The 23,135-nt window shown below is 43.8% G+C and overlaps 1 protein-coding gene across 9 annotated transcripts in view; it reads left to right on the forward strand.

Moving 5' to 3' along the window:
• Positions 1-23,135, forward strand: part of CCDC88A (coiled-coil domain containing 88A) — a 320,350-nt gene that overhangs the window by 170,148 nt on the left and 127,067 nt on the right. For all 9 annotated transcript variants that reach the window (XM_063918618.1, XM_063918617.1, XM_063918621.1 and 6 more), the window contains exons 4-7: positions 3,006-3,075; positions 12,964-13,022; positions 15,666-15,749; positions 17,980-18,120. In XM_063918618.1, coding sequence (XP_063774688.1) covers positions 3,006-3,075; positions 12,964-13,022; positions 15,666-15,749; positions 17,980-18,120 — 354 coding nt within the window. The remainder of the gene's footprint in view (positions 1-3,005; positions 3,076-12,963; positions 13,023-15,665; positions 15,750-17,979; positions 18,121-23,135) is intronic.

The raw sequence follows: 23,135 nt of genomic DNA on the forward strand, positions 1-23,135 counted from the left end.
GCGAGCACATGGAGGGCTGTGCGGCCCCCCAAAGAAATGCCATCCCACACCATTACTGACCCACTACCAAACCGGTCATGCTGGAGGATGTTGCAGGCAGCAGAACGTTCTCCTTGGCGTCTCCAGACTCTGTCACGCCTGTCACATGTGCTCAGTGAGAACCTGCTTTCATCTGTGAAGAGCACAGGGCGCCAGTGGCGAATTTGCCAATCTTGGTGTTCTCTGGCAAATGCCAAACGTCCTGCACGGTGTTGGGCTGTAAGCACAACCCCCACCTGTGGACGCCGGGCCCTCATACCACTCTCATGGAGTCTGTTTCTGATCGTTTGAGTAGACACATGCACATTTGTGGCTTGCTGGAGGTCATTTTGCAGGGCTCTGGCAGTGCTCTTCCTGTTCCTCCTTGCACAAAGGCGGAGGTAGCGGTCCTGCTGCTGGGTTGTTGCCCTCCTACGGCCTCCTCCACGTCTCCTGATGTACTGGCCTGTTTCCTGGTAGCGCCTCCATGCTCTGGACATTACACTGACAGACACAGCAAACCTTCTTGCCACAGCTCGCATTGATGTGCCATCCTGGATGAGCTGCACTACCTGAGCCACTTGTGTGGGTTGTAGGGAGGTCATACAGGCACGTGGAGGCCACGCACACTACTGAGCCTCATTTTGACTTGGTTTAAGGACATTAAATCAAAGTTGGATCAGCCTGTAGTGTGTTTTTCCACTTTAATTTTGAGGGTGACTCCAAATCCAGACCTCCATGGGTTAATAAATTTGATTTCCATTGATAATTTTTGTGTGATTTTGTTGTCAGCACATTCAACTATGTAAAGAACAAAGTATTTAATACGAATATTTCATTCATTCAGATCTAGGATGTGTTATTTTAGTGTTCCCTTTATTTTTTTGAGCAGTATATATATATATATATATATATATATAGAAAAAACAAGTGAGAGAGGCGCCCCTAGTGCAATACAGACAATATAAAATGAACCTCCACCAATAGCACCCTAAAATTAGAGGTGTACCGTGTGGGGTGGTCTCATACCACTGTTGATCAACGTTTCTCACAATAAACAAATGTCGTTCCCCGCTTCTAATAAATGGACGCTTTGGTGTACCGGTCACGTCTGCACTTGTGGTCTCACCATGTACAATGTAAAGGATAGAGTAGAGTACAACATAGTGTGTAGACGGATACACCTATTTACAGATAAGCTGTTTTATGTCTAGCTCATGGTACGGGCAACTTGTTTTTATGTATTAAATGTTAAATAAATGTTTTAAACGGTATCACACTATGTTGTACTCTACTCTATCCTTTACATTGTACATGGTGAGACCACAAGTGCAGACGTGACCGGTACACCAAAGCGTCCATTTATTAGAAGCGGGGAACGACATTTGTTTATTGTGAGAAACGTTGATCAACAGTGGTATGAGACCACCCCACACGGTACACCTCTAATTTTAGGGTGCTATTGGTGGAGGTTCATTTTATATTGTCTGTATTGCACTAGGGGCGCCTCTCTCACTTGTTTTTTCTAGATTGATTGAAGATCTGTTGGAACAGCGGATCATTTGGAGAATAGGCTGCCACCCCAGAGAGTTTAGGGGAAGTGCTCTGGACATTTAAAGAACTCACTGTATAACACACGGATTACGAGAGGAAGGTTTAGTGCGCCAATTATCACCTTTTTATCTCTGATATATATATATATATATATACTTCCACTTGGTCCGGCTCTCCTATTAGTCACAGCGTTACTGCAGCGGGTGCACATACAAAACAGGATACAACATTGCAGATGGTATGGCACTCTGCCGCCTCAGTATTTTTATTCAAGTTGCCAGGAGTGCCATACCATCTGCAATTATATATATAAATATATATATAGTGTGTGTGGCTGTATGTATACATTACTTACGTACGTTACTTAAAAAAAGAAGAAAAAAAATGTTTGTGTAGCTCTAGATGTTATTGTAACAGTCCTTGTATTGCTATAATTAGCATAGTCCTTGTGGTTGTTATATATATTTTAAATATCATTTTCATCATTCTTGTTATCAGTATCATTAATGTTGTCATCAGTATGCTTATTACTAAAGAATTTGACCATTGATTGGCATTGTTGCATTCTTCGCTTGTTTATTTATCAAGTAATATGTCTATTCTTGATCATATTAATAAAGGCAAACATATAAGGGAATAAGGACATACAAACTCCACACAGATAAAGGCATTGGTCAGCATTGAACCCAAGAACCCAGTGCTGAGAGGCAGCAATGCTGACCACTGTGCAGACCAGCTCTGGGTTAATACAAATACTGTAGGTATTGACCAATATCTGCAGTAAATTATGACCTCACATGTGACTCTTTGTATATAGTTGATTCACTTATTTGTAAAAAAAAAAAAAATTAATAAAAGTTGTATGTTATTTGTCAGGAATATGTAATACAGGTTGAGTATCCCATATCCAAATATCCGAAATACGGAATATTCTGAAATACGGACTTTTTTGAGTGAGAGTGGGATAGTGAAACTTTTGTTTTTTGATGGCTCAGTGTACACAAACTTTGTTTAATACACAAAGTTAATAAAAATATTGTATTAAATGACCTTCAGGCTGTGTGTATAAGGTGTATAAGAAACGTAAATGAATTGTGTGAATGTACACACACTTTGTTTAATGCACAAAGTTATAAAAAATATTGGCTAAAATGACCTTCAGGCTGTGTGTATAAGGTGTATATGAAACATAAATACATTCTGTGCTTAGACTTGGGTCCCATCACCATGATATCTCATTATGGTATGCAATTATTCCAAAATACGGAAAAATCCCATATCCAAAATTCCTCTGGTCCCGAGCATTTTGGATAAGGGATACTCAACCTGTATTATATTATGCCATCTATATCTTTGTTTTTCATTTATTTGCTAAGCATTGCTCAGAGAATCCGTTACTGTGTTTATATGTGACGCCCCCTCTTTCTCCTCAGGAATCTTTGCAACAGTTGGTTATGATGAATTTGCCGAATGTTTTGATACTTGGGAAAACGCCATTTTCTGGTGAGTACTAGATTATCTAGAGTCCTCCTATAATTTATAACTTGGATCACTTAACAAGAACTGTGAATATGTTCTAAACATATCAGGACTCAATTTAAGAAGTCCTTACCTCCTGTCGAAGAAGCCAGTTTGTGGTTGGATGGATGCAAAATTTACCCTTTGCTTTGAACGGGATCAGTACTAAATCCCGCTGGACGGAATCCCGGCGGTCGAAATACCAACGCCGGAATCCCGACCACACAATCCCGACAGGGGTGGCTAGCGGAAGCAGCCCCTTGTGCATACTTGCCTACCTGACCCTCTCCATGAGGGAGAAAATGCTCTGTTCCTGGACTTTCCTGGTAATGTATGATTGCCATCACCTGTGGTGAGCTAGTTAATTGATAAGAAAGGCGTTTCACCACAGGTGATGGCAATCATACATTACCAGGAAAGTCCAGGAACAGAGCATTTTCTCCCTCATGGAGAGGGTCAGGTAGGCAAGTATGCCCTTGTGGGCTCGCTTCGCTCGCCACGCTGCGGGTACGGTGCTTCGCTACGCTCGGCACACTATTATATTCTCCCTCTATGGGTGTCGTGGACACCCACGGAGGGAGAATATGTCGGGATTGTGGCGGTCGGGATTCCGGCCTCGGTATTTCGACCGCCGTGATTCCGTCCGGCGGGATCTTGACCCCGCAGCTTCAGTAGTTATCCAATAGGCTGTTTTCTTGTGGATATTGGTTCAACCCACAAAATGGCGGCCTCCACGACAAGGGATGGGTTCACTTTAAACAATGCAACATATTTTTATTTATTATCCGTTATTTATATTCAGATGTATCCTCTTACATCTTTTTTCCGTGCGCTACAGGTCACGTTCAGAGCTAGCCCTATCCAATATGATGCCCTAGGCAAGATTTTGGCTATTGCCCCCTAGCACCGCCGCTAGTTCCGCCTCTGACCCTTCACCCCTTTCCCAGCACCATCACTCCTCACCCATAGCAGTCCTCATTATATTTTAAATAGGAACAGTGTGCACTTTCGGTGCACAGCCTAAAAAGGGGCATGTTCTTGCTGGGAAGGGGCATGACCACACAATAGTACCCCCGTTTAAAATTACGCCACATAGCAGTGCAACTTTATTCACATTTTATCATGCGATAATGTCCCTTATTCACAGTACATCACACAGTAGTAACACTTTACCTTATATACGTTACTCCTCACAGTAGTGCCTTTATTCACATGACATCACACTGAATTGCTCCTTATTCACATTACACCACACCATATTGCTCTTTATTCACATTAGACCACACAGTAGTGCCCTTTCTTTACATTACACCACACAGTAGAGAACCTTATACACATAATACCACACAATAATGCCCCTTACACATATGACACACATTATTAATGTCCTTATAAACATAATGCGCCTTACACATTATTCTAACCTTTATTAATGCCCTTATACACCTAATGTCCCTTACACATATGCCGCACATTATTAATGTCCTTATAAACATAATGCGCCTTACACATTATGAGCAACCTTTATTAATGCCCTTATACACATAATGTCCCTTATACATATGCCGCACATTATGAATGTCCTTATACACTTAATGTCCCTTACACATATGCCACCCATTATTAATGCCCTTATACACATAATGACACACACAGTGCCCCTTCCACATATGCTGCACATTATTAATGCATTTATACACGACACACTTAATGAAACTTACACCAAACACTATTACACAACTAACCCACACACACACACACACACACACACACACACACACACACACACACACACACACACACATACACACAGCACTCACAAGGCCGCTAACACTGTGACCTCTACCTCTGCTTGGATACAGATGTGTCCTCATACATCTTGCCTCAATATGCTATGCAGCAGGAGATGCCTGGCGTGAGTCAGCTGGCAGCTCTAGGTCAGCTCTGCTAACATTGGGTACCTTTTTTGCTAAAAATATGTCTAAGGGGCCCTACTCATTTGACGATGCGCCGCCGAGGTGCCCGACGGCCGAAACGGCCGACGAGCGACCCGGCGGCGGGGGGGCAGTGACGGGTGGAGTGAAGTTTCTTCACTCCCCCCGTCACGCGGCTGCATTGAAGTGCAGGCAAATATGGACGAGATCGTCCATATTGGCCTGCATGCACAGCCGACGGGAGACCAGCGATGAACGAGCGCGGGGCCGCGCATCGTTCATCGCTGGAGTCTCCACACTGAAAGATATGAACGAGTTCTCGTTCATTTATGAACGAGATCGTTCATATGTTTCAGAAAATCGGCCAGTGTGTAGGGCCTATAATTTGCATTGCTATGTGGCTAGGATGCACAAGCAGCTTCTGCTGATTAAAATATTTGGCATGTCTATATTCTGTTGCTGTATCTGCAAACGAAAACACTGTTACGTAATATTTCGTATGCAGATACAGCCGCAGTCACACACAGAATATAGGCATGCCGCATATCATTTTAATCAGCCCTCGCAAGCATGGAGAGAATATACAAACTACAGTTAGAACCATGGTGGGATTTGAACACATGACATCAGTGTTGCGATGTAGTAATGCTAACCATTACACCAACCATGCTGCTTTTCAGTCATCAGTTATGAATTTGCGTTTTGTGTTCTCTATTCCATTTACCATTATAAGCAGACTTGACGAGGGACATATGTCCATTGCTATTAAATAGGTTTATGTGAATGCTGTCCCTAATTTGCTCAGAATGTTGCAGGCACTAGTGATAGCCCAATAAACAGTATGGGGAAACAGAGGGGAAAAGGTTAGAAGTGTGTGTTCCTGAAAGACTGGTAAGCTAAGTCACCAGATTGTACAGTACTGTATGTGCCACAAGGCAGAAATGGTCTACTCAGTGATGGGACCCGCTTTAAATTCCTGAATGAATTGAGTGATATTATATTATTTTATATTTATGTTATTACAGGGTGAGTATCCCATATCCAAATATTCAGTAATACGGAATATTTCGAATTACTGAAATTTTGGAGTGATACTGATAGTGAAACCTTTGTTTTCTGATGGATTAATGTATGCAAATTTTGTTTAATACACAAAGTTATTTAAAATATCGTATTAAATGACCTTCAAGCTGTGTGTATAAGGTCAGTAGGAAACATAAATGGATTGTGTGAATGTACACACACTTTGTTTGGGTGTGGTATGGAAGGTAGATAGTAACTTGGTCGACATGGTCTAGATCGACCGGTCAAAAGGTCGACATGGCTCGCTTCGCTCGGCACAGATTACCGTTCCAATCGTAGTCCACGTGGATCATTAAGTATGAAAAGGTTAAAAAAAAGAAAAATTTTGTGAAAAACTCATGTCGACCTTTTGACCTGTTGACCTAGAGACCCTGTCAACCAATAGTGGTCGACCTAGATAGTGTCAACCTAGTTACTGTCGACCTAGAGACCGGATCCCCTTTGTTTAATGCACAAAATTATTAAAAATAGTGGCTAAAATGACCCTCAGGCTGTGTGTATAAGGTGTATATGAAACATAAATGCATTCTGTGCTTAGATTTAGGTCCTATCACCATGATATCTCATTATGGTATGCAATTATTCCAAAATACGGAAAAATCCAATATCCAAAATACTTCTGGTTCTAAGCATTTTGGATAAGGGAGACTCAACCTGTATTACATGGATATTGGTACAGTAAAATATTTTTAGTGTAATATGGCTGCTGGTCTAGAACTATTAGTACAGACTCAAGTGATCCCTACATATACCGAACTTACTATTCACCAGTCACTGAAAAGGGACAACTTACAATCTTTTATAAACTAAAGTAACACCTGTGAAACTTCCAGAAAATCTCCAAATCCATAAATATCCATTATACATTGCTGTATAATTAGCACTGAAATCCTGACAAGACATATGTAGAAATAAGAAAACACAACCTTCTGATGGGACAACACAATGCATTAGTATATTATTACCATTACCCTGGTGCGCTTACCATCACCCTGGCACCCTTACCATCACCCTGGCGTCCTGGTGCGCTTAATATCACCCTGGCACGCTTAATATCACCCTGGCACACTTAATATCACCCTGGCACACTTACCATCTCCCTGGCGCACTTACTATCACCCTGGCACACTTACCATCTCCCTGGCGCATTTACCATCATTCTGGTCCGCTTACCATCATATTACATATCTCCAACTTTTCAAGATGGTAAATCAGGATAAATGGGCCATGGTACCATGAGAACAGGGATGTACATGAGTATTTGGCCAGATTTGCTGGATCACCCCTGTCCCTTTTTTCTTCTGCTAAAACCATCCTTTAAATACTGGACCTACCACTGCAGCACCCATTAGCTGCCAGCGGTGAATGGGATTTACGTCCCAACCTTCTTATCTGTCCAATAAGGACAGAGCTGTCCCGTCTAAATCAGGACATTTGGGAGTAATGACATTAGTGCGTTTACCACTATATACGACGCATGTTTTCTGTAGCTTAAGCATATCTAATAAAAATCTTCTGTATATCCAAAAAACAAGCTCATACCTGTTATTTGGACACTTTTGGGCTTATTTGGTAACAGTGTAAATGTAATATGTGTTGCAATCCATAGTTACCAATCAAACACATTTTTATTAATTTGACTACACTTAGGCCTTGTATCCGCATTCTGGGTCGACACCACTTAGGTCGACACCCATTAGGTCAACACCCATTGGTCGACATTGGCTAGGTCGACACGAACAAGGTCGACATGCAAAAAAAAAGTCGCCATTGGCGGTAGTAAACGAAATGGGGGAGAAGTTGGGGGGAGGGTAAGAGCAGGCGGTAAGGTTACTAACATGGGTACTAAAAGGGATTTTACCAAAGCACTAACCAATGACGATTACAGGTCATCCTTGCCACATAAGGTGAAAGATGTCCCTAACGCAAGGGAAAATACTTATCTTAGTTGTATGTATGTAAACGCCAGAAGCATTACTGGTAAAAAGGGTGAACTAGAAATACTTGCAGCAAGCAAACAGTATGATATTATAGGCATTACTGAAACTTGGTGGGATGAATCTCATGATTGGACAGTCAATCTAGAGGGCTATATACTGTTTAGGAGAGACAGACTAAATAAAAAGGGTGGAGGGGTGTGTATGTACGTAAAGCCGTTTTTAAAACCTAATATATGGGAAGATATTCAGGAGGGGACTGTAGACACTGTTGAGACATTATGGGTAGAAATTGCATGCGAGGAAAAAGGAATAAAAAAGTTAGTATTGGGTGTATGCTATAGGCCGCCTGGTATCAACGCATCTGATGATGAATTGTTACTAAAGCAAATTGAAAGAGCAGCAGGAGTAGGAGACATAGTAGTGATGGGAGATTTTAACTATCCAGAGATAAACTGGAAAAACGATTCATGTGATACTGCTAGGGGCAATATGTTTTTAAACACACTAAATGATAACTACTTAGTCCAACTAATTGAGGAACCAACTAGCTACAATGCAATCTTAGACCTGGTATTAACAAACAATGGGGATTTGGTATCAGGTATTATAGTAGGGGAACCCATAGGAAACAGCGACCACAATATGGTCACATTCAATATCAGTTTCTACAAACAGCCCTATACTGGCTCAACTAGGACTTTAAACTTTAGCAAAGCAAATTTTGAAAAGATGAGGGTATTTTTCAGGGATATTGAATGGGAAGGTTTGTTTTTAGGAAAAAATACTACGGAGAAATGGGAGGTACTAAAATTCCTGCTAGCTAAAAATACACTCAAATATATTCCTATGAGTAACAAAAAAGGGAATAAAAATCATAAACCGATGTGGCTTAACAAAAAGATTAAGGAACTTATGGGCAAGAAAAGGCGAGCATTTAAAAAATACAAATCTGACGGGGAAGCAGAGTCATTTCAGCACTATAAGGAATGTAACAAAAATTGCAAAAAGGAAATAAGAGCGGCTAAAGTAGAAACTGAAAAACTAGTAGCAAAGGAAAGCAAAGCGAATCCCAAAAAATTCTTTAAATACATTAATCGCAAGAGATTAAAGAAGGAGAGTATAGGCTGTTTAAAAGACAAGTTGGGAGTCTTAAGCAAAAATGATAATGACATAGCGGACACACTAAATGAGTTTTTTTCAACAGTATTCACTAGAGAGGACCCAATTCAGGGACTGACACACAATCTCAATAATGAGAATATCACACTGATAGGTACTTATTTAAGCGAGGAAGTAGTCTGTGACCGATTAAAACATTTAAAGATTAATAAATCACCAGGGCCCGATGGTATTCATCCAAGGGTTCTAATGGAGCTTCACCCTGAACTGGCAAAACCGCTATCTTTGATCTTTGAGGATTCAGTTATATCAGGTATGGGTCCCAAAGACTGGCGTATAGCGGAAGTAGTGCCTATATTCAAAAAGGGAAGTAAAGCTGAACCAGGTAATTATAGACCAGTTAGTCTTACATCTATAGTGGGGAAAGTATTGGAAGGTATTCTAAGAGATAGTATTCAGAAGTTCCTTGAAACCAATAAGGTCATTAAAAGGAATCAACATGGGTTTATGAAGGACAGATCCTGTCAAACCAACTTACTTGGCTTTTATGAAACAGTAAGCGCAAACCTAGATCAGGGTAAAGACGTGGATGTAATCTTTTTAGACTTTGCCAAAACGTTCGATACTGTACCACACATGAGACTTATCTACAAGCTACAAGAATCAGGGCTAGGAAGCACAATATGCACTTGGGTCAAAAACTGGTTAGATAATAGGAAGCAGCGCGTTGTGGTTAATGGATCTTTTTCAACTTGGACTGAAGTGCTAAGTGGTGTGCCGCAAGGCTCAGTATTAGGACCGCTATTGTTCAATATTTTCATTAACGACCTAACAGAAGGTCTAGAGAGCATGGTGTCAATTTTTGCAGATGATACCAAATTGTGTAAGGCTATAAATACAGAGGAGGATGCCGAGTCTCTTCAGAACGACTTAGTTAAATTAGAAGCATGGGCAGCCAAATGGAGAATGCGCTTCAACACAGACAAGTGTAAGGTAATGCACTGTGGTAACAAGAGCAAAAATTACACCTACCTACTAAATGGGGTAAAATTAGGGGATTCTGTACTGGAAAAGGACTTGGGTGTCCTCATAGATAGCAAGCTAAGCAGTAGTACCCAAAGTAGGACTGCAGCAAAGAAGGCCAATAAGATATTAGCATGCATAAAACGGGGTATTGATGCTAGGGACGAGAGTATTATACTCCCGTTATATAAATCACTAGTGAGGCCACACCTTGAATACTGTGTACAATTCTGGGCACCGTACTACAAAAAGGATATCCTGGAGCTTGAAAAGGTACAGAGGAGGGCGACCAAACTAATTAAGGGCATGGAGACGATGGAATACAAGGAAAGGCTTGAAAGACTAGGCATGTTTACATTGGAAAAGCGGAGACTAAGAGGGGATATGATCAACATCTACAAATATATAAGGGGACAATACACAGAGCTTGCGCGGGACCTGTTTTTGGTTAGATCAACACAGAGGACTCGTGGACACTCGCTCAGGTTAGAGGAGAGGAGATTCCGCACAATACGGCGTAAAGGCTTTTTCACGGTAAGGACAATACGTGTTTGGAATTCCCTGCCCGAGGGAGTTGTAATGGCGGAATCTGTCAACACCTTTAAGAATGGGTTAGATAAATTCCTATTGGATAAGGATATCCAGGGGTATGGTGCATAGTCATGCATTATAGTTACTATAAATAGGGATAAAATGCAATGGTGTGACAGCAGCATCAGTCAGAAATTTTAGTCAAATCATCATGCATAGGACACCACAAATAGGTTGAACTCGATGGACAATTGTCTTTTTTCAACCTCCGATACTATGTTACTATGTTACTATGTTTTTCACAATTTTTTTTCTCTTTTTGAACTTTTTCATACTTTCCACGTGAACTACGATTGGGAACGGTAAACTGCCCGCATGCGTGGATACACGGTGCACTAATTGGGGTCCCGGTCACTTTACAAAGAAAACTACACAAAAAAACCCCATGAAAACCGCATGTCGACCTTTTTCCCCCATGTCGATCTAATGGTTGTGTCGACCTATTTCTAGTGTCGACCTAGTAACTGTCGACCAATAGGTGTCGACCTAATGGGTGTCGACCCCGAGTACCATACCCCCTTAGGCCTGATAACTGCTTTCCCACTGCGCATAATGGACTGTTTGTACGACATCCTTAAAATGCCCTTTGTAAAAAAAGAAATCGTCTAATCTTCCATCTGTAGTAATAAATGAATGCACTGTTTATATCTCAGATCGTTCAATTACTCCTCAAACCTTTATGGACACAATGCCAATCTGGCAAAACTTTGAGAGATGTTTTAATGTGTAAACATATTTTATAGGTATACTGACATCAAGAAGAAGCCTGCCAGGTTGGGTCATGGTTCTGAAAGCTGATGATGGCATACATGCCAAGATAATTACAAAAAAGTAATCCAACCATGGCAATAACATGGGGGCAAGTTACATTCTGCAGTCCCCACCTCCCTTAGTTGGCAGAACGTGAAATAGCTCAGATTATCGTACTTGACAGATGCCACGTTTGGTCTAAATAAAATTGTGTTGTTATTGAAAGCAATAAATACACATACCGTATGTTTCAACTTGCTCTTATTTAGTGGAATGGGAAGAAAGGATGTTTATTCATGTCAAATATTTAACTTATCCTTGATTCACAGTTGTCCTTGATCGCAGCTGGTGTTATAGGAAAACTACCAAACACGTTATTCATAATAACCAATGTTTTTGGTTATAAATGTTCTTATAACACACTCTTGCTGCGGTAGGACAAAGTTTATGCTGTACTGCGCAAGTGTTTAATAAACATGTTAATATTTCAAAGTCTATAAAATGCTGTTTAGTGTTACTGGGAAAAACCCATAAGATTCCATGACCTTGTCTGGTGACTCCGAAAGAAACATATTTATCTAGTTATGTTTATTATATTATGCTTTTCTTATAATAGAATTGTTCTGGTCATTTTAAAATTTGATTACTGGTGTATTTCCGCACTATGGTCTAGAGCAGTAGTTCTCAAACTCGGTCCTCAGGACCCCACACGGTTCACGTTTTCCATGTCACCCAGCAGCTGCACTGTGTACCACCAGCTGTCACATTTTAAAAATCTACAGGTGACCTGCAAAACATGGACTGTGTGGGGTCCTGAGGACTGAGTTTGAGAACCTGTGGTCTAGAGTAAGACGTGGTTGGAGTTGCTGCTACTGATGCTTCCCGCAAGCATCAGTGATAGCGCTGTATGGTGCGGCAGCAGGAGGCATCTATTACAAGTAGATGCCTCCTGCTGCAGTAGTGATCCAACCTGCGTCGTAGGACGCAGCGTCGGATCACTCACCCCCCCATTAGGCAGCTTACGGTAGCCATGGAGCCGCACAATCTGCCCGCCGCAGGGACCAGGAAATCTCCATCCAACGACTGAGATCCCTGGCCTCTTCTCTCTCCCCAAACGGCGTTGTCACGCCTCAGTTTTCATGAACAAGGGCCGTCACTCCCCCCCCTCCCCGCTCTCAGATGGCAGCAGACTGCCAATCACTGACAGTCTGCTGGCGTCTTGCATCCTGTGTCGCGCACTCACAGTACAGGTCCGGAGCATGCGCAAAGTACCAGTAATCTGTACTTTGCGGCACAGTGTGCAGCTCCAACCACATCTGAATTAGGCCCTATGATATAATTTCATAGCAAATTGCTCTTTTGTTATTTTTAAGATGAAGATTTATATATTCTAATATTGCTTTTATTTTCAATGTTCTATTATTTTTCGACAGAGCAATGTACTGAAGAGATGAGGAAAATGCTACTTCTTTTGTTGGGCTGTGCAGTTCAGGTAACGCTGTCAGTGTACATTCCTGGTCTTGTGTTTTCCTTGTGCTGTTGTCACTCTCTGTAATACTTTGTTGTTCTTGGTATTTTTATAAACAGTTTATATAAAAATAAAAAAAAAACACAAAAACATTTCTGGTCAGTTAGGCTGGGTATACATCACAGCGATGTGTTGTCGGCCGATCCGACGTGCGACGGGACCCCGCATCATGCCGTGAATACACACTTGCACAATGCAGGTGATGTCGGTGCAATGTCATGCTGCATTTGTGCAGCATGGCCAACCAGAAGATATTGCATGTGACCATCCTGGTTGCTGCATCTTCAGACGCTACCATCTGTCGTACCATTGAAGCTTGCACTAGCCCCGTTTTAAGAGCAGATTCCCCATTAGAATACGGCCTTCAATGACAGCAACTAAGGGGGAGATGTATGAAGCAGTGAAAAGAGTGGAGGAGTGAGCCAGTGGAGAAGTTGCCCATGGCAACCAATCAGCAGTTACCTATCATTTTATAGAATGTACTCGTTAAATGCTACTTTGAAGCTGATTGGTCGCAACTTCTCCACTGGTTTACATCGCCATTCTTTTTACTACTTGATACATCTACTCTATAGTCACTGATATCTCACCTTGCAGTAATGTTACTCATAACTGTAGGCAAGCAGGGCATTCCAGAATTCCTATTCATGACTCAGACCATGATGAGACTTTTACTTAAACAGGAAATGGACCTCAACCATGAGGAAGCCATTGCTTTCAGTATGCTTGGTGTCCCCAGGTATTCCCTCCCCCCTTGCTTTCAGTAGGCTTGGTGTCCCCAGGTATTCCCCACACACACACCCCCAATTATGTATTTATTAAATAACAGTTTATTATGTAGCGGAGCATATTCCGTTGCGCTTACTATCGGAAACATGAGTGATAGAACAAAATAGACGGACATAGGTAGGAAGGCCATGCTTGCAAGCATACGATCTATAGGGAAGTAGACATTGATACACAAGGATAGGTGTTTATTGGATAAAGGTCCACCAAATTGCAAAGGTTCTTGGGCTGTATGGTATGGTCACACAGTAATGTTGGCCAGGGGTCAGGAGGATGGGAAAGTGAGAAAGAGAAAACATGTGAAGATATGTGTGGACTGTACAGTAGGGATGTAATTGAATAGGAAAGCTTATGATGGTTATGTTAATTTGATGAGCTTCTCTGAAGAGGTGAGTTTTCACCTGTAGTTGCATAAATTAGGCAGATATGTAAACCTGGAATGTCCAAGCGGGATCCCCGCGTTCAGGAGACCAATGCCAGAATCCCGTCAGCTGGCATTTTACTGACAGAGGGAATCCCGACACACGCCCGGTATTCCCATTCGGTCGGTGGGTCCACGCCACCAACCGAGTTGGAATAGAACCTTTGGCGAGCGCAGTGAGCCCGCGAGGGGACTCGCTGCTGGGATTCCGGCAGATGGAATGCCGCCGTCGATATAGGTATCTCGTCCAAGGGATTATGTGGTGATTCTTCTATTCTTAATTTAAGACTACTAAATATATACACACCCCAATATAAAATAACATTTTAAAATAAAATAAAATAAAGATTAACTGTCGAAGTGCCTAAATCTATATGGGGATGTGCCTATACATTGAGAGCAAACAAAAGCTTATCATCATTTAAGACTTATGGGTTAACTTATTATACCTTCTAAAGAGGACAAGTGGAGGTGTTTCCCATATCAACCCAATCAGGTTCTAGCTATCATTTCTGTAAAACAGTTTGTTAAATAAAATCTAGAGTCTGATTGGTTGCAACTTGTCCTCTTTAGAAACTCTTTGGTCTGTTGAAACTTTAACTTTAAGTTACCAGAGTGTTGGGAGGGATGGATCTGAAGCACTCCCCCAGGCCTACTTGTCTACTCTCCCGGAAGGGATGTATTGGGGCCGTGAAGCAGCCCTTGCACGTCTGCGAATGACAAAGGGAGCATAGCCACGGCTGAGGAGGGGGGGTGGGGGGATGTGCCATGAGTTAGGGGTGCCTGGTCTCACAGCACAATCCCATCTATCTGTATGCCTTCTACCAGCTGGCAGATGGGCGAACAGAGAACCGTGAGGCTGCGCTGATTAGCCAGCCTTGCTTCCTGTGTGACTGGACTGGCCCCACAGGCCATCAACCATTCTGGCATTTGCCAGATGACCAGTCCGGACCTGTCTCCCGGGGACTCCTGACTTTCTCAGAGTTCTCTGTGACTTCTGGGAGAGTTGGCGTCAGAAGCTGCCAGGGCCTTCGCTGCTAATTGCATGATTCTGAAAACTGGTCCTAAGTCCAAAATGAAGGCAAGTATGCTCCTGCCCCCAGGGTACATACTTGTTCCAATTCCAAGCCATGTCCCAATTTTAAAAACATAGAAGGTGCGTCTGTGATTTGAACCAGCATTCCTAAACTCTAATATATTACATAAAAATAATCCCAAACTGCCGCTTAGTCAATCAGTGTTACTCTGTATACAAGCCATTTGCCAATTTCTTTCTTTCTATTTTTAAATGTAAGATTGTATCTGCGTTCTTACACGTAATGCATGCAGACCAGTGTGACGGCGTCATGTCTGATCTCACGGCGACAATAGCCGACTTTCTTGCTTCACATATTTTACAGTGCGAAAGGAAAGAAGAATTTATTGATAAAATACAAGATTTGGATTTCGATACGAAAGCAGCTGTCGCAGCTCACATCCAAGAGGTAACGTTTCCCAGTATTCGCAGCTCTTATGTTGTTCTCTGTGCTGACAAGTCTTCTGTCCTGGAGCTCATTATACAAGCTCGTATCAGAGCATCTCTGGCCAGTGACTGGCAGCGGATGAAGATCATATGAGCGATGAAGGGAGATAAACAGCTGTATCCTGCCCTACTGCAGAATATTCCTGATATAACTGGCCTGTTTACCACAGCATCTCAAACACGAGGCTTTCTATAGTTATAGGCCAGCTGGTATGAATCACTACATCCTGAGGTTATGACTATTAGCTTGCTTATTATTGCTGTCCTGTGTGCCAACAATGCGATCACAGTATGATAGTGAATGGGGATGTACATACAACTATGTGAGTGCACTGGGTCCATGTGCTTTATATAGCTTCTATTCTGTCTTGTCACAGACTTTAAAGAAGACTCCACATCTAGACATGGCTTTGCAAAAAGAGTAATTGCCCATAGCCCACTGGGTATTGTCAGACGTTCCAAAGCCATTGCAACAGCGCATTGCCCGCAAATTCACCCCTAATTAAGTTGACCCTAAGACACATGGGGCTTAGTGATACAAAAAGCACTGCACCCAAGAGGTCTATTGGATCCACAGTTTAAATGCACTGAGCCTAATGGGTCTTAAGGAGGGACTAGACCTCAGAGAGATATTTGTCTAGAATTAGATATTTATTGGAATGACCTATTGGTGGAACCTAGAGGTGATCCCAATAGGGTGAAAGTGACTGTACGGTCACACAGATGTGCTTGACCAGAGTTGTTTAATTGGTAAGAGCAGGTAACGCTGTATACAGTGGTCACAGCAGGTAACACTGTATGCAGTGGTCACAGCAGGTAACGCTGTATGCAGTGGTCACAGCAGGTAACGCTGTATGCAGTGGTCACAGCAGGTAACGCTGTATGCAGTGGTCACAGCAGGTAACGCTGTATGCAGTGGTCACAGCAGGTAATGCTGTATGCAGTGGTCACAGCAGGTAACGCTGTATGCAGTGGTCACAGCAGGTAACGCTGTATGCAGTGGTCACAGCAGGGCACGCTGTATGCAGTGGTCACAGCAGGGCACACTGTATGCAGTGGTCACAGCAGGTAACGCTGTATGCAGTGGTCACAGCAGGTAACGCTGTATGCAGTGGTTACAGCAGGGCACGCTGTATGCAGTGGTCACAGCAGGGAGCCCAGTATGCAGTGGTCACAGCAGGGAACCCTGTATGCAGTGGTCACAGCTGGTAACACTGTATGCAATGGTCACAGCTGGTAACACTGTATGCAATGGTCACAGCTGGTAACACTGTATGCAGTGGTCACAGTGTTATTACTAAGCCTTGGATGGAGATAAAGTACAAGCTCCTGTCATGTTACAGGCTGTGCTTGAAAAATGCCAGGAGCTGATTGGCTAGTACTTTCTCAGTCCAAGGGCGTCTGGTCGCACATGTGCGGTAGTGCATCTAATAGGGAGGTTGCACCTCCCTGCTAACTCTGGGTCCTAGTGCCTGGTGGTGTTAGAGAGGAGGCTTGGCACGCACTGCTCTCTAAAAAATCTTCATCTACAACTCCATGGGATAGTCCTAAATCCTCAGTCTGCATATGAACACTCCTAAATATGATATGAAATGTTAAACATATTGAGGTAGACTGTATATGGAAACATCTGCACTGTACTTTAAATCTACTTCTATTTATGGGTATGTACTTATTGATGGTTCTGGTTGTATTTATTACCATCATCTACATTGATCTGTAAGATTCTTTTTGCATCATAAGCCGAATAGAAAGTACACCTGTGACTTTGTATGTTTAATAGAAGCATCCTATGATGTCTGTTTTTAGGTTTATGAAAATCTCTTTTAAGATCAGTGTAATACATTGTTGTATATTCACCTATAAGCACATCCAGGCTATGGGTTACTGCTTCATGCTCACTAGCCAGAGATCTGTCCATCTGCCCTTCCTGTCTGTGGAAGTCTAACCTAGTAAAACTGTTTCATTCTCCACGATTAATGGGACAAAACCAGCATATAACCTGAGCTTCCTGTGCTCCGCTCGCAGAGAATCTCTCCACCTGGGAACAAATCTGGGAAACATTTCACACTCCGATTTCATAGCACTTTTATAGGCTTTGGGTGAACCATAAAGCTGCTATTTTTTATTATATATTTGAAATTAGTTTTTGTTTAGGGAAAATTAAAAGTTTGATATCTGATCTCCTGAAGGTCACCCACAATCCGGAGAACGTGCTGGACCTGCAGTTACTGGAGCCGGCTGATCTATCCCCGGATGATCTGGAATCTCTATTGAAGAGTACGGCCTTCCACTTAAAGAGGCTGGTGGACGAGCGAGACGAACAGTCCGAGGTATGCATAGAGGGGGCTCCGCACTGGCTTTTATGTGTGTTTATATGTTTATATCGGGAAGAGTTGCTCGTTATACTTTTCCTCGGATATGTCACAAAACTACAATCAGATTCACATTCAGTGCAGAAGATATGGCAGGGGAAACTAACCAACATTGCCTCACAGTATAAATGCATCCTAAACAGCACAGAGGAAACCATGTGTATAATAATTTTCTAAAGCATAGGTTCTCAAACTCCTTCCTCAGGACCCCACAAAGTGCATGTTTTCCAGGTCTCCTCACAGAATCACAGGTGAAAATTTTACTTGTGGATCTTTAAAAATGTGTCAGCCAGTAATGATTACACCAGTGCACCTGCTAAGTGACCTGGAAAACATGAGCTGTTTGGGGTCCTGAGAAAGGAGTTTGAGAACCTGTGTTCTGTAGTATATTTTGTGACGAGGCAGTGAATTTAGAGTACAGCATGGCCTGCCTAGTCAGTGACACATGGCCTCAGGTGACCGTGAGTGAGCCCTCCATAGTTAGTCTTGCTCACAGTCAATAAAATAGTACAAAATTCATACTTGCAGACATTAATGCTTTCCTTTCCAAGACAAGCAGGTGGGTGGCAATAGGTGTGGGGCCAGACTAATCATGTCATTAGGTCCCTCCCTCATGGAAAACTGCGATTGGAGGGAATTTGCATATGGGTGGGGCTAAAACAATGGAATTAGCAGGGACCACAGATTAACTCTGTTTTCCCATTCTGCCCACTTCACTAGGGCGGTCCCAATACCGCCAGTGGAATCCCGGCGGCCAAAATCCAGACAAATTTTGGTGACCGTCGAATCCGCTGCCGGTATTGGGACCATTAGGATGGTGACCGCCAGGATCCTCATTACATCCTCTGCTGGACAAGACACATTTTGTCCTTTCCAAGAAATATGTTACCCAAATGGATGTACTCAAAATAAGGATACTCGGCCAACACTGACTACTTTTGGATGTTCTCTTCTTCTTGTTATTGCAGTATGACAGCACAGTAGTGGGCACGAACACTCCTCATCAATACCACATAGGTGACAGTGATGGAGTCAATGAGATCATTCACTTGCTCATCCCCCGTTCCCAGCACTGTTTTATAAAGTGGATGTATATTTCTCCACTTACTGTTTTGGGGGGGGGGGGGGTGTTATCCTCTTTTTAGACTGGACAGTCTGTGTGCACAGTAGACCATTTTCTTTATAGTACTTGTAAACTTGTATCTTTATATTCATTGCAGAAGGACAGCTTTTATGAATGATATTTCTCTGACGTCCTAGTGGATGCTGGGAACTCCGTAAGGACCATGGGGAATAGCGGCTCCGCAGGAGACTGGGCACAAAAGTAAAGCTTTAGGACTACCTGGTGTGCACTGGCTCCTCCCCCTATGACCCTCCTCCAAGCCTCAGTTAGATTTTTGTGCCCGGCCGAGAAGGGTGCACACTAGGGGCTCTCCTGAGCTTCTTAGTGAAAGTTTAGTTTTAGGTTTTTTATTTTCAGTGAGACCTGCTGGCAACAGGCTCACTGCATCGAGGGACTAAGGGGAGAAGAAGCGAACCTGCCTGCTTGCAGCCAGCTTGGGCTTCTTGGCTACTGGACACCATTAGCTCCAGAGGGACCGAACACAGGCCCAGCCTCGGAGTCCGGTCCCAGAGCCGCGCCGCCGGCCCCCTTACAGAGCCAGAAGCAAGAAGAGGTCCGGAAAATCGGCGGCAGAAGACATCAGTCTTCACCAAGGTAGCGCACAGCACTTCAGCTGTGCGCCATTGCTCCTCATACACACCTCACACTGCAGTCACTGAGGGTGCAGGGCGCTGGGGGGGGCGCCCTGAGCAGCAATAAAAACACCTTGGCTGGCAAACATACATCACATATAACCCCCAGGGCTATATGGATGTATTTTAACCCCTGCCAGAATCCATAAAAATGCGGGAGAAAAAGTCTGCGAAAAAGGGGCGGAGCCTATCTCCTCAGCACACTGGCGCCATTTTCTCTCACAGCTCCGTTGGAGGGAAGCTCCCTGGCTCTCCCCTGCAGTTACTACACTACAGAAAGGGGTTAAAAAAGAGAGGGGGGCACTAATTAGGCGCAGTATTAATAAAACAGCAGCTATAAGGGGAAAAACACTTCTATAAGGTTATCCCTGTATATATATATAGCGCTCTGGTGTGTGCTGGCATACTCTCCCTCTGTCTCCCCAAAGGGCTAGTGGGGTCCTGTCCTCTATCAGAGTATTCCCTGTGTGTGTGCTGTGTGTCGGTACGATTGTGTCGACATGTATGAGGAGGAAAATGGTGTGGAGGCGGAGCAATTGCCTGTAATGGAGATGTCACCCCCTAGGGAGTCGACACCTGAGTGGCTGAGCTTATGGAAGGAATTACGTGACAGTGTCAGCTCTTTACAAAAGATTGATGACATGAGACAGCCGGCTACTCAGCCTGTGCCTGTCCAGGTGTCTCAAAAACCATCAGGGGCTCTAAAACGCCCGTTACCTCAGATGGCAGATACAGACGCCGACACGGATACTGACTCCAGTGTCGACGATTAAGAGACGAATGTGACTTCCAGTAGGGCCACACGTTACATGATTGAGGCTATGGAAAATGTTTTACATATTTCTGATAATACCAGTACCACTAAAAAGGGTATTATGTTGGGTGAGAAAAAACTGCCTGTAGTTTTTCCTGCATCTGAGGAATTAAATGAAGTGTGTGATGATGCGTGGGTTTCCCCCGATAAAAACTGTTAATTCCTAAAAAGTTATTAGCATCATACCCCTTCCCGCCAGAGGATAGGGCACGTTGGGAAACACCCCCTAGGGTGGATAAAGCGCTCACACGCTTGTCTAAACAGGTGGCGCTACCGTCCCCGGATACGGCCGCCCTTAAGGAACCTGCTGACAGAAAGCAGGAAAATATCCTAAAAATGTATATACACTCACACGGGTGTGATACTGCGACCAGCAATCGCCTCAGCCTGGATGTGCAGTGCTGGGGTGGCTTGGTCGGATTCCCTGACTGACAATATTGATACCCTAGATAGGGACAGTATATTACTGACTATAGAGCATTTAAAAGATGCATTTCTATATATGCGTAATGCACAGAGGGATATTTGCCGACTGGCATCAAGAGTAAGTGCGCTGTCCATTTCTGCCAGAAGAGGGTTATGGACAAGACAGTGGTCAGGTGAGGCTGATTCCAAAAGGCATATGGAAGTATCGCCTTATAAAAGGGAGGAGTTATTTGGGGTAGGTCTAACAGACCTGGTGGCCACGGCAACGGCTGGGAAATCCACATTTTTACCCCAGGTAGCCTCTCAACATAAGAAGACGCCGTATTATCAGGCGCAGTCCTTTAGGCCCCATAAGGGCAAGCGGGCAAAAGACTCCTCATTTCTGCCCCGTGGCAGAGGGAGAGGAAAAAGGCTGCAGCAGAAGCCATTCACAAGATGTATTCCCAGCAGGTGATAATCAAGGTACCCCTCCTACAACAGGGAAAGGGGTATTATTCCACGCTGTTTGTGGTACCGAAGCCGGACGGCTCGGTGAGACTTATTTTAAATCTGAAATCCTTGAACACTTACATACAAAGGTTCAAATTCAAGATGGAGTCACTCAGAGCGGTGATTGCGAACCTGGAAGAAGGGGATTATATGGTGTTTCTGGACATCAAGGATGCTTATCTCCATGTCCCAATTTACCCTTCTCACCAAGGGTACCTCAGGTTTGTGGTACAGAACTGTCACTATCAGTTTCAGACGCTGCCGTTTGGTTTGTCCACGGCACCCCGGGTCTTTACCAAAGTAATGGCCAAAATGATGATACTCCTTCGAAGGAAGGGAGTTTTAGTTATCCCTTACTTGGACGATCTCCTGACTTCTATTCCTAGGGATGATCCTGGACACAGTCCAGAAAAAGGTGTTTCTCCCGGAGGAGAAAGCCAGGGAGTTATCCGAACTAGTCAGAAACCTCCTAAAACCAGGCCAAGTGTCAGTGCATCAGTGCACAAGGGTCCTGGGAAAAATGGTGGCTTCCTACGAAGCAATTCCATTCGGCAGATTCCACGCAAGAACTTTCCAGTGGGACCTGCTGGACAAATGGTCCGGATCGCATCTTCAGATGCATCAGCGGATAACCCTGTCACCAAAGACAAGGGTGTCTCTCCTGTGGTGGTTGCAGAGTGCTCATCTTCTAGAGGGCCGCAGATTCGGCATTCAGGACTGGGTCCTGGTGACCACGGATGCCAGCCTGCGAGGCTGGGGAGCAGTCACACAGGAAAGAAATTTCCAGGGCTTGTGGTCAAGCCTGGAGACATCACTTCACATAAATATTTTGGAGCTAAGGGCCATTTACAATGCCCTAAGCCAAGCAAGACCTCTGCTTCAAGGTCAGCCGGTGCTGATCCTGTCGGACAACATCACGGCAGTCGCCCACGTAAACAGACAGGGCGGCACAAGAAGCAGGAGGGCAATGGCAGAAGCTGCAAGGATTTTTCGCTGGGCGGAAAATCATGTGGTAGCATTGTCAGCAGTGTTCATTCCGGGAGTGGACAACTGGGAAGCAGACTTCCTCAGCAGGCACGACCTCCACCCGGGAGAGTGGGGACTTCACCCAGAAGTCTTCCACATGATTGTAAACCGTTGGGAAAAACCAAAGGTGGACATGATGGCGTCCCGCCTAAACAAAAAATTGGACAGGTATTGCGCCAGGTCGAGGGACCCTCAGGCAATAGCTGTGGACGCTCTGGTAACACCGTGGGTGTACCAGTCAGTGTATGTGTTCCCTCCTCTTCCTCTCATACCAAAAGTACTGAGAATTATAAGACGGAGGGGAGTAAGAACTATACTCGTGGCTCCGGATTGGCCAAGAAGGACTTGGTACCTGGAACTTCAAGAGATGCTCACGGAGGACCCGTGGCCTCTACCTCTAAGAAGGGACCTGCTCCAGCAAGGACCCTGCCTATTCCAAGACTTACCGCGGCTGCGTTTGATG

The sequence above is a fragment of the Pseudophryne corroboree genome, chromosome 4, assembly GCF_028390025.1.
Source record: "Pseudophryne corroboree isolate aPseCor3 chromosome 4, aPseCor3.hap2, whole genome shotgun sequence".
NCBI classification, from domain to species: domain Eukaryota; kingdom Metazoa; phylum Chordata; class Amphibia; order Anura; family Myobatrachidae; genus Pseudophryne; species Pseudophryne corroboree.